Consider the following 16,711-nt stretch of genomic DNA (forward strand, 5'->3'; position numbering starts at 1 on the left):
ACGAGCCACAACTACGGAAGCCCACACACCTAGAGCTCGTGCTCCACAACAAGAGAAGCCACCGCAATGAGAACCCCAAGCACCTCAACAAAGAGTAGCCCCTGCTCACTGAAACTAGAGAAAGCCCGCACTCAGCAATGAAGACCCAACACAGCCAAAAATAAATAAGTAAATAAACTTACAAAAAAGAATCCAGGTTCTGAAATAAGACAAACCTGTGTCTGAATTCTGGTTTTAACCATTCACTACCTATGTGACCTTGGGCAGTCTACTCAATCCAAGGCTCAGCGACTTCTTAAAACAGGGATAACAAAACCTACCTTAGAGGGTAAGGATTAAATGTAAAATGCCTGGCACAATGGAAACACTCAATAAATATTGGCTGTTATTATCATCATCATTGTTTTATTATTTTTTTTAAAAAAGGAAGGGACACTCATGAATACTTAACGAATTGGTTTAATACATATTCTAATCTCCTCTAGTCAGATGTGCCCTGACTTTGGCTTGGCAGCGTAAGAGATGGGGAGATGGGGGGCAGGGGGGAGGGGAGGTGCTCTTCATGTACATGTAACCTGTGTTAACATTCAAACAGATATGCTACGGAGAAATGCCCAAATGATTTTTCAACTTTCCTGAGTCTTGCTCTCATCTCTACCTAACTCCTCAAGCCTTACCATAATTCCTCAGTCCTGTCTCCTCACCTACAATAGGTTTCTACCTAGATGGGGCAATGGTTAATTTTCTGTAGTTGAGTAAACAACATTTTTAAGGTTTGAGTCTCTTAACTTACTTAGTCTTTTAATTGACACACACACGAACTATTTGAGGTCGTTAATGTGAACTAATGGATTAGGTTCAGATAAATGTTATTAACAGAGTATTTAAGTAATCATTAACAAGAACATTTAAATTTATATGGGTTCTTACAAAGAAAATTTATTCTTAAAATTAAAAGTAAAGAAATGTTTATATGGCAGTGATAAGCCTCAGCAAGGTATAGCAGTGAGCAGGAGGTCAATACTTTTATTCCAGGCTCTCCTATCAGCTAGTTGTGAGACTGACCACATATCTTGGCCTTTCTGTCCTCGATTTATTCATCTGTGAAACAGAGGGCTTGAGAAGGTCTTTTTCAACTCTAAAACTAATTCTAGTATTAAAAATTAAATTTCCATTACAGAAGTGAAAAGAACTAAAACTAGACAGTCTCTGAAAACTCAAAGGATTCACTTAAGTTATTCAAACATACTTAGGAATGCACATGTGAATTTCACCCCAATTTTTAAAAAAGAAAAGAATATGAAGGCACAGTCTATAACTGAAATGAATGCAAGTTACAAGTAACCAAGGAGAACTAATTTATTTCAAAACCATATAATTGTTCCCACCTGAATTTCTTACTGTATATAAAAAAGGACAATTTATTAATAAAAATATCACAGATAACAGGAGTAATACCTAAAATCAACAAAGCCATTTTCCAAGAAAATATGAACTGGACAAGCCCAGAGGGACAAAATTTGAGGCTCAGTTTCCCTCACAAAGGTACTGTTAACCTAGCATTAACTAAATAATTTTAATAGCAAATATAGGCATAGGCATTGTCTAAGCACTTTTCATATTTTAATTCATATAATCCTCACAAAAGTCCTGTAACTAGAGTGAAGTAAGTCAGAAAGAGAAAAACAAATACCATATGCTAACACATATATATGGAATAAAAAAAAAATGGTTCTGAAGAACGTAGGGGCAGGACAGGAATAAAGACGCAGACTTAGAGAATGGACTTGAGGACATGGGGAGGGGGAAGGGTAAGCTGGGACAAAGTGAGAGAGTGGCATGGACATATATACTCTACCAAATGTAAAATAGATAGCTAGTGGGAAGCAGCCACATAGCCCAGGGAGATCAGCTCAGTGCTTTGTGACTACCTAGAGGGGTGGGATAGAGGGTGGCAGGGAGGCTCAAGAGGGAGGGGATATGGGGATATATGTATACGTATAGCTGATTCACTTTGTTATACAGCAGAAACTAACACAACATTGTAAAGCAATTATACTCCAATAAAGATGTTTTTAAAAAGTCCTGTAACTACTATTACTGTCCCGATTATACAAATAAGGAAACTGCAGCACAGAGAGGTAGAATGACTTGCCTGAGGTCACTCAACTAGTAAACTGTCCAGATGGAATATGAACCTAGGCAGTCTGGCTTCAGAGTTTCTTCTCTGTACGCGTTATTGACATATAAGCATATGATGCAAAATAGTTAAACAATAAAATGAATCAGGGTGATTGTGTTCACTCAGCCACTAACCAAGCCATGTGTCCCTGAATCACAACCTCTCTGGACCTCATTTCCCACTCAAGTAAAAAAGGGAATTGGACTTAATTAGTATCTGAAATTCCTTACAGGTCTAACGTTCCATGATCTATGGAAGAATCTAAAAGCCAAAAGCCATGACTGTGGCATAGCAACAGCTATATCCGCTGTTCTTTATCTTCCTCTTCTTACACTTATCATTATATCTCATTATTTTTTTCTTATGGCTCATCTTTATAAAGTCCTCTATTTAACAGCTGCCTTCCTCATAATAGTTACACTGATAATCTTGAGGAAAAAATAAATTAACACAGGTGAACTCTGACCTCCAGACCATACTCTACTACCTCCAAACCATGCAGACTGAGACCTGGGACTAAAAATAGACCAGCCATTACTTCAGCAGGTGCTGGAGAACAGGTAAGACTACGCCTAAATGTACTTACGTATAAATGGATGGATTTATTTATCTTTCATAAAGCAGTATGATGTAGGAATTAAAAGCAGGGGCTCTTTCAGTCTCATCTCTGCTAACCACAATTAGCAGTTTCAACATAATCAGTTACTTAATGGCTCTAAGACTTAGGTTCCCCATCTACAAACATAACTAACATAACAACCTACCTAAACAGCTTACTATAAAGAGAAAACGTTTTTAAAGTAATGTCACAGTGACTGACAAAATAAGCACTCAAAAAATAACAGCTGATGGGGATTCCCTGGTGGCGCAGTGGTTGGGAGTCCGCCTGCCGATGCAGGGGACACGGGTTCGTGCCCCGGTCTGGGAGGATCCCACGTGCCGTGCGGCGGCTGGGTCCGTGAGCCTTGGCCGCTGGGCCTGCGCGTCCAGAGCCTGTGCTCCGCAACGGGAGAGGCCGAAGCGGTGAGAGGCCCGCATACCACAAAAATAAAAATAAAATAAAATAAATAACAGCTGTTGTTCCTGCTACTGCTACTGTTACTGGCACTGTTACTGCCACCACTGTTATTTACAATTCGCATATAAAAAAGCAAGAGTTCCAAAGTGTGACAAATTTGATTTCAAATTCTGGCTCTACTACTTACTAGATGTGTGGCATGAACAAATTGACTAGTCTCTCTAAGCCTGGGTTTCCTCATCAGTAAAATGGAGATAATAAATCATCTATCTCACAAAACTGTTGTGAAGATTAAATGAAGTAACATACTGATGACACCTGGTTCCTAACTGGTCAATAAATGTTAATTCCTTTCTCCTTAATGACAAAAGGACCACATTTCCACTAGTTCAATTCAAAGAAGAGAGAATGAAAGTGGGAATCTCAGGAAAGACAACTTTCTTTTCTCTATCATCCTGTGCAGGTGGGATACACCAGAGAATCCTCACTTATGGGATTTCCTTTATCCTCTTATGTGCTTCCTAAGACTAGAGAGCTTTTTCTCAGGCCATCTCCAAACATTCTGAAAGGAGTCCTGTGCTCTAAGGCAGCAACTCTCAGAAACCCTTTCAGGGGAGCCAAAAGGTCAAAACTATTTTCATAATAATACTACAACTTCATGTGCTTTTTTCACTCTCATTCTTTCATGAGTACACAGTGGAGTTTTCCAGAGGCTAAATGAAACGTGATGTCATGTCTCTGATGGCTAGTAGAGGTGTGCTTGTATACTCTTGTGTTTCAGACATTTCTTAGTTTTAATTTCTAATGTAGCATATTATCAATAGACATTGAAATCCTCAATAATTTTTAAGAGTTTCAAATGGTCCCAAGACCAAAGAGTTAAAGGACTTCTCTTAGGTATAGAAAAAGCACACAAAGCACTTGGATTACTGTGAATTACAACTTTACCAATTTAGCTTAAATAAGTAATTCACACAATAATCTAAAAGCTTCTCATTTTCCTGTATGATTACATTTCACCCTTCAATCTTCAAAAAAATCACTTGTTCACTAATTATTTATGACTATTCAGTGACAGAACTGGGTCTAAGGACTTACATCTCCTTATTCATGGTCTACAGTCTTTCCAAATACTGCAGGTCATCTTCAATAAGCAATGACTATGTTTTCTTAATCAACATACTGTCCCTCCTGTTACAGACAATATGAAAATTGTAAGTTATGCTTACAGCAGGTTAATTAAACTTTCCTCTGACCTATAATAAACAACTTTTTAAGGATTTTCTGATCAGTCCCCATAGATACCACACCTGCCTAGTGATGGGAAGAAACAGGTAACCAAATTTCTTCCTATAAAGAAATTAAATTTAAAGGCATATAACATAAAACGTTTGAAAAGCCAGGGAGAATTCATCCATATTATGAATCCATATTATTTACACAAGTGATCCAAATTTCACCATGTTCCAAGTCCACAATCTACAATTTTCCCTTTCTACACCATTTTTAATTTTGAAAGCACTATGCTGACTAAAATATAAAACCAAACACACACATACACACACACACACAGGAATACTGTTTATTGGGACTTCCCTGGTGGCGCAGTGGATAAGAATCTGCCTGCCAATGCAAGGGACACGGGTTTGATCCCTGGTCCAGGAAGATCCCACATGCCACGGAACAAGTAAGCCCGTGCACCACAACTACTGAGTCTGCACTTTAGAGCCCGCAAGCCACAACTACTGAGTCCATGTGCCACAACTACTGAAGCTCACACACCTAGAGCCCACGCTCCACAACAAGAGAAGCCACCACAATGAGAAGCCCGCACAATGAAGAGTAGCCCCCGCTCACCGCAACTAGAGAAATCGCACGCAGCAACGAAGACCCAATGCAGCCAAAAATAAATAAATAAATAAATTTATAAAAAATAAAATACTCCTTTTTGTTTTTTTCTATTTTTAAGACAACAAAAGAGCTAGAATTTAATGACAAATCTATCAGCCTATAGGACATAATAGAGCCCCTATAAATATTTGTTGAATGAATGAATAATTTTTTAAGGCATTTGTTCACGAACATTGTCTACTTGGCTTCTTTTAAAGATTTTTTTTTTTAAATGTGGACCGTTTTTTTTAAAGTCTTTATCGAATTTGTTACAATACTGCTTCTGTTTTATGTTTTTGTTTTTTGGCCGCGAGGCATGTGGGACCTTAGCTCCCTGACCAGGGATCGAACCCACACCCCCTGCACTGGAAGGTGAAGTCTCAACCACTGGACCGCAAGGGAAGGCCCTACTTGGCTTCTTTTAGCATTTACTAGGTAAGGGGAAGAACTGAAAAGGAAAATACAACTGGGCAAGAATCCTAGTGAATTCTGACAATCTCTCAATCCCAAAGGCCAATTAAATACCAAGCAACCCACAAACCACCTGCAGTTAAGCTATACAACTTGAGAAAAATCTTCCAAACTATTTTTATGTCATATCACTATTAAAAAAAAAAAGGGGGGCTTCCCTGGTGGCGCAGTGGTTGAGAGTCCGCCTGCCGATGCAGGGGACACGGGTTTGTGCCCCGGTCCGGGAGGATCCCGCATGCCGCGGAGCAGCTGGGCCCGTGAGCCAAGGCCGCTGGGCCTGCGCATCTGGAGCCTGTGCTCCGCAACAGGAGAGGCCACAGCAGTGAGAGGCCCGCATACCGCAAAAAAAAAAAAAAAAAAAAAGTTTACTATGCGCCTCCAATATATGTACCTTTGTTTATAAATTATCTCCTTCTACAACTGTGTACATTATAAAACTCAGAACTTTTTTAAGTGGAAGTTTTAAAAGATGAGACAATAATAAAATAAATAATTTAAACTTTCATTTGTGAATAATGTGAAAATATTTTTAATTTCTCTTAAGAAATTATCAATAACAATACTTTTAAAGAACAACCTAACAGAAAAAGTTCATTACTTTTTAAAATCTTAGTTTTTAGTATCTCAAAGGCCTAGTTCAAACTTCAGGATTCACTTAATTTTGAAACTTGATTATAATGGCTATAAGCTGGAAAACAGACCTCACAAAGGCAGAAAACTCTAACACATAACATACATTTAGGGTGTTCACTGTGGATGACAAAGGATGTAAAATCTTATTTCAAAGAATTATCTTAATTATTTTGAAACTTTTTGGCAAACGTCTTGTCAGGTCTATTAAAGTACCATTGTTTTTTCTGTAATTTGGTTGACAAAAAGCTAGTACTAGAAGTAGAATTGTCAGCTCTGCCATTTTCTTGTTGTTCACATGTGCTTGCATTATGCTGTTATGGCTGGTACTGCTGTTGAGGCTTCTTTACAAGAGTCTTTTTAAGTCACATCCATTTTATAAGAGTTAGTTTAGTCAAAACTAAATAATATCCATAAATTCATCTTAACTATGCACCCATAAACTGGATTAATTGCTATTTGCTGAAAGTGAACAAACAAGTGAGAAAACTATTAGCAATTCTTGTCTCTCTTTCCCTCAGACTACCTCCTAAACAAGGTCATTGCATCAATCCACTTATTCAATATAAGTAAAATTTCATTTCTTCTTGTCATATGCATAAAAATGAATATAATTAAGCCATCTAAAACTACCTTCTCTTACTCCATGGGAGTGTTGGGTACTCTCCTTCGGGGGCTATGATGCAAATATACTTGCAACATCTAGCCAGCACAACTCAATCAGTCTCAAATGCTTTTCAGATTAGAATTGGATTTGAAGTCAGGACTGATTTTCCATGGTCACCTCGGGTCAAATAAGAGTCTTATGTTCTTATGATCTGGGCCTTCACTCAAAAACTGATCCAAAACCAACCTTCAGGGATGGATGGACAAGTGTAATCTTTCCAGGACACTTAACCTAACGTACTTTATTATACAAAGATAATAAAGAACAGTAATAACTTCCTGTTTTATACAACATTCATTCACTCACTTAAGAAACATTTGTATATGCCAGGCATCTTACTGCCATACTCATTTACAAATGTTATTTTAAATATGCTATATTGTACTTTCATTTGCCGAAGTGCCTAAAAGAAGAAGTGTGGTTTGTGCCCCATCGGGTGGCCAAACTGGAAATTTCAAACAAGTTCCAGCAAGGCAAGTTAACCGTAACTAATTAACATAATACCTTTGGGAAATTGAAGCCTGCAACACAAGTGTTCTCATGGGAGAGTTCTATAAATGAAAATCACAATAATGTTATGGCAGTGTTTCCTTACACTTGAAAATAAGGGATATACAGTTTATGGAAAATCCCTTCCCAAATCTTGCAACAAAAAATTAAACTATGACCATCACTTTTTACTTAAGTTAAATAAAAGCTTCACTGGGTCAGCTTTCCAGTCACAGATTAAAATATCATTTAAATTATTTGAAAGGAGACTATTAATTTAAAAGGATGATATTAATAGTAATGCTTTAAGTTCTGTCCTCTTCATATGTAAAACATAATGAAACCATAAAAATGTACAGAAATTTGGAGCTATATGGGTCCTTAGAAAATAGAGGGCTGTGAGCTTAGAAACCATCAAGTCCAATTCTCTCACTTTACAGATGAAGAACCTAAAGCCCAGAAAGAGGAAGTGATTTCGTCAGGGTCACACAGTCTGGGTGACCTGACTCCCAATGCTTACACATCTGTGCTCAAGAGACTAGCTATCTATATATGATCCTGGACAAATAAATAACTTAACCTTTCTGGACCTTAGTTTCCTTGCCTGGAAAAAAAACAAGGAGGCAGATAATCTCTCAATTCCCTTTTAACTCTAAAGTCCTGAAATTTAGATACCTCATTATTTTAGTACCTTACAAAACTACAGCGTACACTGAAAAAACAATTCCTGGTTCCTGAGAAACCAAAGCAGCACAGGACCCTAGGGAAGAAAATACAAGTCAGCAGCCTAAGGCACCAAATATATTTGCTTCTTTTGCTAATATTCTGTAAAATATTAACATGGTCATACTAGCCTATTTGGTTGAAACTGGTCTAAATTAATTTTGATTAATCAATTACAGAACTCTAAAATATACAATCACTGATACTAAATTTTAAAAAGTACTCTTTGGGGCTTCCCTGGTGGCGCAGTGGTTAAGAATCCGCCTGCCAACGCAGGGGACACGGGTTCGAGCCCTGGTCCAGGAAGATCCCACATGCTGTGGAGCAACTAAGCCCGTGCGCCACAGCTACTGAGCCTGTGCTCAGTAGACCGCGAGCCACAACTACTTAAGTCTGCGTGCCTAGAGACTGTGCTCTGCAACAAGAGAAGCCACTGCAATGAGAAGCCCACACACCGCGACAAAGAGTAGCCCCCACTCATGGCAACCAGAGAAAGCCCGCATGCAGCAACAAAGACCCAACGCAGCCAAAAATAAATAAATTAAAAGAAAAAAAAGTACTCTTATAAAGCTTTATTGATGTCTTATCTTATATGCCAAGATTTACACTCAAATAGATTATTGGAAACAGGGATAGTAGTCTCTTCCCATTTGTGTTTGTTGTTTGTAAAAACTATTCACAAATGGATCAAACTGATTTTCTTTATATGGTTTCTCCATGTTGCTCTATTCTTTTATGCTCTGTTATTCTGCCTATGAAGACCAAGTCTGTGAACGCCACAATTCATTTTTAAATTAGAAACTGATAATTTTCAGGATATTGATGGATCACTAACAATAATTTTAACAATCCAAAAAACGAAATCCATTAAAAGTTAAATCAAAAACCTATGGGGGTGGGCTTCCCTGGTGGCGCAGTGGTTGAGAGTCCGCCTGCTGATGCAGGGGACACGGGTTCGTGCCCCGGTCCGGGAGGATCCCACATGCCGCGGGGCGGCTGGGCCCGTGAGACATGGCCGCTGGGCCTGCGCATCCAGAGCCTGTGCTCCGTGGCGGGAGAGGCCACAGCAGTGAGAGGCCCACGTACCGCAAAAAACAAAAACAAAAAAAAAACCCTATGAACTGGGACTTCCCTGGTAGTGCAGTGGTTAAGAATCCGCCTGCCAATGCAGGGGACACGGGTTCAAGTCCTGGTCTGGGAAGATCCCACATGCCGCGGAGCAACTGAGGCCGTGCGCCGCAACTGCGGAGTCTTTTCTCTGGAGCCCGCAATCCACAACTACTGAGGGCACGTGCCTGGAGCCCGTGCTCCGCAACAAGAGAAGCCACCACAATGAAAGGCTCACGCACCGCAACGAAGCTGCACGTCGCAGCTAGAGAGAGCCCGCACACAGAGGCGAAGACCCAGCGCAGCCACTAAATAAATTAAATTAATTTTAAAAAATACAAAAAACCTATGAACTACAACAGAACTTGAAAAGCTCTGGCCCTATATTCTTATTTTATGAAAGAGGAAAGAACCCTGGAAAGGCAAAAAGACTGTCCCCATGGCCTCATGATGAACGTGTATAAGAACTAGCACTTATTGTATGACCGTGTGTACACAATAATACATATAATCGGAGATGTAAAACAACATTTTCAGCTTCAACCTAATTCTCTGCTTATTTCAAGTAAAATTTAATATAGCAAAATGACATAAAACCAAAGAAGCTGAACAGTTCATAGTCGTTCACAGCACTAGAAAGCAGCCTACACAAGAAATCAGGAGTAATACACCCAAATTTCATCACCAGTACTTGAAAAACAAATTCAAGTGTCTGGTCTACTAAGTGTTTCAAGAGCATCATCTTCACATATGAGAAACATGTTACTGCACTATGAGAAGGTTCTTTTCTCTAGCAAATGCTAACATCTTTTATGATGTCCTTTTTTCCCCAAAGTTTTAAGCTGCCAAAATTCCTAGACTCTAAAGACGCTTATTTATGCCCCTTTAACTATTTTTAAAGGAACAGCACCAGCTCTTGAGAAATAGTATACAACACACAGACCCCAACCCTATAAAAAATGTCTTTAATGGCTCCAATTCACAAAGAAAAGTGCTCCTTATTAGTTTTGCCTACCAAACAATGAGCTTTTCCACAACAGGAGTCACATAGTAGGGACCCTCTGCAGAATAAAATTTCAACAGTTAATGAACTTTTCAAAAAATAATTTCTAATTGGCCTAGGAAAGATAACGCAGTCACACATTTGAAATGTGTTCCTCTCCTCTCTGACCAAACTAAAGTAACCATTTAGGACTAATGTCCAAATGGAGTATGTGAATGAAGAGTCCCAGAATGACTCCAGCCACAAAGCTGACATTATAAATCAAGAGGTAATTTCATCTTCAAACTAAATCTTATGCTTCTCCTTCCAGCCCCAGAAACTGTATTCCAGATTAATACAATTCTATGAAACAGTTAAGTGCTGTAATACTTAAAATGAATCATAGCATACAATCAGCCACTATTACTTCTCCCCAAATGAAGCATTCCATACTATATAACAAATATAAGATGTTGCTTCAGCATGCTGTGTTCTATGAAGAACTAGCAGTGGTGCTGAAAATTACTACTAGAAAGATGAAAGACCAATACCTTCCTTTCAATAAAAACCATCATCTGGACTCTAGCCAAGGTTTTAAAACTGACCAAATGTTATTAGAAACAATAAATCAAAAACTCTACAGGCTGAAAAGCTAATCCCTTATTTCATTCTTACAAAATGTAGCCACAAAACACTACAAGAAAATTAAGTTTAAAGAAAGCATTCATAATTTTAGGCCTTTCACTTCTGGCAATACTCAAATACTGTATGTTACAATGTGAATTTATTTTACAATCTTCAAGGTTGTTTAACCTACTTACATCCCTTTCCTTTTCTTCAATTATTACAACTGTTATACGAATAAATAAACCCGCGTTGTTGCCTAAACATCCTATCAATGAACTTAAAACAGAAATTAAATAGAAAAGCGAAATATCTCAATTTATAAAACCTAGCTAGAATATTTGTGTTCATATTGATTTTATACTCTTTGTTCCTGCACATAACATAGATGTGAATTCCTGGAGGTTACAGATTAAGTCTTTCTCTATCCAGGAGCTGAACTGCCAGCCACTGAGAATACCTATTGCAATGCTTAAAGCCCTTCAGGTATCTTGGCTTCTGAAAATATAAATGAGCTCGTTATCTTCACTTTTCTTTTTATTAGTGTAAGGTTCCTTATCACTATCTATTAAATACCTTTCAGGAGCAGTTATCACAGAAATTAAGGGTGAGGAGGGCCATGATTTCTGTAATAACACAGGTATGTTTTCAAAGTACATTGTTTACAAGATGGTACTTTTCTCCCTAGCTAACAAAAATTTTAGGAAAGAAAACCTTAAAATTTTAATAACTCCCTTCTCTTTCTTCCTTCCTCTTCCCCTTCACTCCATTCCAAAACAACAGAAGAGCCAAAACCAAAGATATGATTACTTTATATACTTCATTAAATTAGTGAAAAAACGAATCACCGTCTTTTTATCAAAACAAAATAGTTGATTACGATACGTTTGCATACTGTAACCACCGCATGTGTGATACACATTTAAATCAAGTTTCAACGCTGTTAACAAAGCCTTTGTCAACAGTGGGCAAGTGGGGGAAAGCTGAAGGGCTCTGTGGAATGAAGGAAATCACTAGAGGGGCTTATCTGGGAAGAGAAGGATTCCTTGGTGAGAGGTGAGCAGAGAGAAACAAGACCTAACCTTGGCGAGGGGGCGCTCGCCCAGGGTAGGAACCAGAGGTCAGGGTGAGCGGGAGGAGGGGATTAGCGCGGAACCGCCGCGACCCCAGGCTACCCTTACACCCCGACTCCCCCACCTGCGGCTCGCCCTCCCACCACCATTCCCCAGCCCCGACCGGCTGTGCCGTCCCTCCCGGTCCGCCGCCCGCATATCCGTTACTCCGGCGGCAGCGGGGCTGCGGGGGAGGGGAAGGTCAGCGGGGCCCGGAGGGGGCCGGCCGCGGCGGGGATGCCGCAGTGGCTCCCCGCCGCACCGGGTCAAAGTCCGCGGGGAAGCAGCAGGAGCGGAAGGCGGCGGTGGAGGTCGGGACTGGCGAGATGGTGGCCCCTCCGAGTCCTCCCACTACCCGGCCGCTGCCGGTACCTCATACTGGATGTATTGCTTCCTCCACTCGGGAGTGATGTGCGCGGAGAGGTGCTCGGCGAACTTCATCCTGCCGTCTCCCCCTCACTCCCACTCGGATCCAGCAGTTACAGGCGGCGGCGGCGGCGGCGGCGGCAACAGCGACTCCGACTCCTCCCCACATGGGCCCCGGCGCGGCGCGGCGATGCGCTTCTCTCCTCCTCCGCCGCCGCCGAGGTCTCCTCAGAGCCGCCCTCCCGCCATCTTCCTCCTCCTCTCCATAGCCCCGCCCCGCCCCGCCCTCTATACGTCATCGCCATGGTAACCGCCTACGCGCACCGACGAAGGGGGCGGAGTAAGGGGCGGGCTTTGCGTACATTCCTCAAGGCTCCGCCCCTTCTGGGCCGGACGTGCTGAAGGCACCTCCCCTGACCTCTTACGTCTGGCGCCTGTGGGCCTTACAGCTGCTCTTTACCGCCAGCCTGGGAAGCAGCAGTGCTGTTATTGCAATTAATATTAATACTGTAGCAACAATAATCCACACAAGACGTTTATATTTTCAAAGATTTGTGCAGGGCTTCTGTGGTGGCGCAGTGGTTAAGAATCTGCCTGCCAATTCAGCAGACACATGTTCGAGCCCTGGTCCAGGAAAATCTCCAAAGCTCGGAGCAACTAAGCCAGTGGGCGGCAACTACTGAGCCTGCGTGCCACAACTACTGAAGCCTATGCACCTAGAGCCTGTGCTCTGCAACAAGAGAAGCCACCACAATGAGAAGCCCACGCACCACAACGAAGAGTATCACCCGCTCGCCACAACTAGAGAAAGCAGCAACCAAGACAACCAAAAATAAATAAAATAAATAACTATATTAAAAAAAAAAAAAGATTTGTGCAAACGTTTTTTCCATTTTGATATTTATTCTTCATAAAACCCTCAATGATGGATCAACATTAATCCAAACTGAGTAACTAAAACAGACTAAATAGTTAAGGGCCACATGTATTTAAAGGAATCCTATTTTACATGCTCTAGGTGCTCAATAAATGCTTGTTGAATTTAATTAAAGACGTCAGTGCCAAGAATTGCATGCTGCTTCTGAATTTCAATGTAATTATCTAGTCCCGGGGCTACCAGAAAGGCCAGCAAAAACACCTGGGCCCAAACCAGGATTGTGGGTACCAGCTGGACTTGTGACTTAGCTTCCTGGAGATTAGGAGTGGGGCTGAGAGGGTAACCAATGTTGGGAGGAAAGAGAATCCTCTAGAGTTACGGTTGGATCTCTACCCTCAGGGAGACCAGACATGGATCCAGCACCCAGGCTGACTGTCCTCGAGGAGAATGGAGAATAGATCACACACACAGCTTGGCACTACTTTGAGCATGGGAGTGATTGTCCTGGAGGACCTGATTTGGGACACTAACCAAGGTCCTTCCCTGAGTAGAGGAGCCCTGGATAATAATAACTAACATTTGTTAAGCACTTACTGTCCATGTAACAAACATTATTCTAAACCCCTTATACGTACAGTACCTTGTCCTTTAATTCTCACAATTTTGAGGATGTCCAAAGACTAGCGGACAACCATGACCGAGACAGTACTCTTAGTTATCAACATCTACTGTTGGCTTTTTTTTTTTTTCCATGTGTTTTTTCCCCTTTCCCCTTCCTCTTAATTCATGCCAGTAGGGATTCCGCAATTATTTCCTCAGGACAGGGGTGATGCATGATGGAAAACAGGCATAGGCTATGAGTCTTTCTGACTTTTATTGTACAAAAAAGCCTCAACCTTGGGTGAAAGGGTAATCAGGGTCAAAAAAAGAAGAAGAATAGGAGAAGGAGTGAGGACTCCTCTCAGCTCAGCACTATACCCTGCTGCCCTCCATAACAATTCCCCTCTACTGGAGGTAAAGGTTGTCAGGAGAAAAAAGACAGCAAGAGAGGGCTAGGCTCCCAGGAAGGAGGCACAACCACAGAGAGATAATAACTGCATGGTGTGCCTAGGAAGACAGAACCAGGAGCAGCTGCAAAAGAGATTGTGGGCCTTTACCAAGTATAGACTAGAATGGTAGACTCTTTTTTTTTAATTGAAGTAGAGTTGATTTACAATGTTTCAGGTGTACAGCAAAGTGATTCACATGTAGATATAGAATCTTCTTTTTCAGATTCTTTTCCATTATAGGTTATAGTAAGCTATTGAATATAGTTCCCTGTGCTATACAGTAGGTCCTTGTTTATCTGTTTTATGTATAGTAGTGTGTATCTGTTAATCCCAAATCCCTAATTTATCCCTCCGCCTGTTTCCCCTTTGGTTATATAAGTTTGTTTTCTACGTCTGTGAGTCTGTTTCTGTTTTGTAAATAAGTTCCTTTGTATCATTTTTTTAGATTCTGCATATAAGTGACATCATATGGTATTTATCTTTCTCTGTCTGACTTACTTCACTTCGTATGATAATCTCTAGCTCCATCCATGTTGCTGCAAATGGCATTATTTCATTCTTTTTTATGGCTGAGTAATATTCCATTATACACACACACACACACACACACACACACACACACACACACACCCCACATCTTTACTCATCTGTTGATGGACATTTAGGTTGCTTCCATGTCTCGATAATTGTAAATAGTGCTGCTGGGAACATTGGGGTGCATGTATCGTTTTAAATTATGGTTTTCTCCAGATATATGCCCAGGAGTGGGAAATGGTATTACAGGATCATATGGTAGCTCTATTTTTAGTTTTGTAAGGAACCTCCGTACTGTTCTCCATAGTGGCTGCACCAATTTACATTCCCACCAACAGTGTAGGAGGGTTCTCTTTACTCCACACCCTCTCCAGCAGTTATTATTTGTAGACTCTTTGATGATGGAAGAATGGTAGACTCTTGGCAGCAACTCCTGTAGACCGTGGCATCCAGCTCCCAACAGCACCATACCTTGGTACCTTAACTGTGCGCAAGATTCTGGAACCATGACTCAACCCAGAGAAGACAGGAAATCCTCAATACTATTACCAATAATTCTTAATTTTTCTTATGCTGGATCCAGAGCCCCAAGACTCAGTTGGGCCTGAAAATCTTAGTTTATCTACAGAATTAAATTTAATAATAAGTTTCCTATTCCTAGCATTACTTCAGATAGTTCATTGACAGAACAATCAAATACTTAGTATTTATTGAAAACCTACTTTCTACAGAGTACTGTGCTAAGGTACTAAGAATGATAATCTGAATAGTTTTAGTCTGAATCAGAAGTAACTCTTACACTTTCTTTTGTAAATAGGCAAATAACTCTTCATTCATCAAAATTTTACTGAACACTATGATATGCCAGCCATGCCACTTTGGGAATGAAGGACAGTTCAAAAATAGGGCTTCCCTGGTGATGCAGTGGTTAAGAATCCGCCAGCCAATGCAGGGGACACGGGTTCGAGCCCTGGTCCGGGAAGATCCCACATGCTGCAGAGCAACTAAGCCCCTGCGCCACAGCTACTGAGCCTACACTCTAGAGCCCGTGCTCTACAACAAGAGAAGCCACTGCAATGAGAAGCCTGTGCACCACAACCAATAGTAGCCCCCGCTCACCGCAACTAGAGAAAGCCCACGAGCAGCAACGAAGACCCAATGCAGCCAAAAATAAATAAGTAAATAAAGAAATTTATAAAAATAAATAAATAAATAAGACTGTATTTTCCTTGGACATCAAAATCCAGTCAGATAGACAGGCAGATAGGCCAATATCTAGATTACAATGTGATATGCACTGTAACTGAGGTATCTACAAGGACACATTCAGCTGACTAGGAAGGGAAGGAGGGTATCCCAGAAAAAGTGGCTTTCAAATACAGTCTTAAACAACTATCTGACAGGGAGAAAGACACCTCCAAAGATCTCAAAGGCAAAAAGCAAAGAGAATTCAGGGCTGTTAGAGAATGGCAAGAAGTTGTCTGACCAGAATATCCTTTAAGGCAGCTAAATGTCCCTGCCTCAAAGAAACTGTCCCCATCCCCTTACCTCCCTTACCCATTCTGGCTCCCACATCCCCCGGTGCACTCTCCTCACTGTATTGTCAATAATAATTTGCGTCAGACTATGAGCTCCTTGAAGACAAATTGCTCTTTTCTCTCGTTTTCTCTAATTTAGCGTGGTGCCTGGCATTCAAGCATTCGATAAATGTTGATGAAGAAAAGAAAGAAGGAAGGAAAGAAGGGAACGAGAGAAGGAAAGAGGAAGGAAAGGACAGCCACATAGAGGGAAATTGCAGGAAATAAAGTTAAGTTGGAATAAAATTGTACAGGAATAGATCATGACAGCATAGGCAGTGCGGGATCTTTGAAGTCTATGCAGTGACTAACTCTGCCTTGGGAAAGCAGTGTAGTATGGCTTCCTGGTTTTGAACTATGGCTCTGGGAATAGACAGACCTGAATTAAAATCCCAACTCTGACATTTATAGTG

General features: G+C 40.8%; 1 protein-coding gene across 1 annotated transcript in view; it reads right to left on the bottom strand.

Annotated features, from left to right (window-relative positions):
• XPR1 (xenotropic and polytropic retrovirus receptor 1) overlaps window positions 1-12,540 on the bottom strand; it is a 202,638-nt gene extending 190,098 nt beyond the window's left edge. The window contains exon 1 of the mRNA XM_019918601.2: window positions 12,268-12,540. Coding sequence (XP_019774160.1) covers window positions 12,268-12,336 — 69 coding nt within the window. The 5' untranslated portion in view covers window positions 12,337-12,540. The remainder of the gene's footprint in view (window positions 1-12,267) is intronic.
• Window positions 12,541-16,711: the final 4,171 nt, after the last annotated feature.

This window comes from Tursiops truncatus, chromosome 1, assembly GCF_011762595.2.
Source record: "Tursiops truncatus isolate mTurTru1 chromosome 1, mTurTru1.mat.Y, whole genome shotgun sequence".
NCBI lineage: Eukaryota > Metazoa > Chordata > Mammalia > Artiodactyla > Delphinidae > Tursiops > Tursiops truncatus.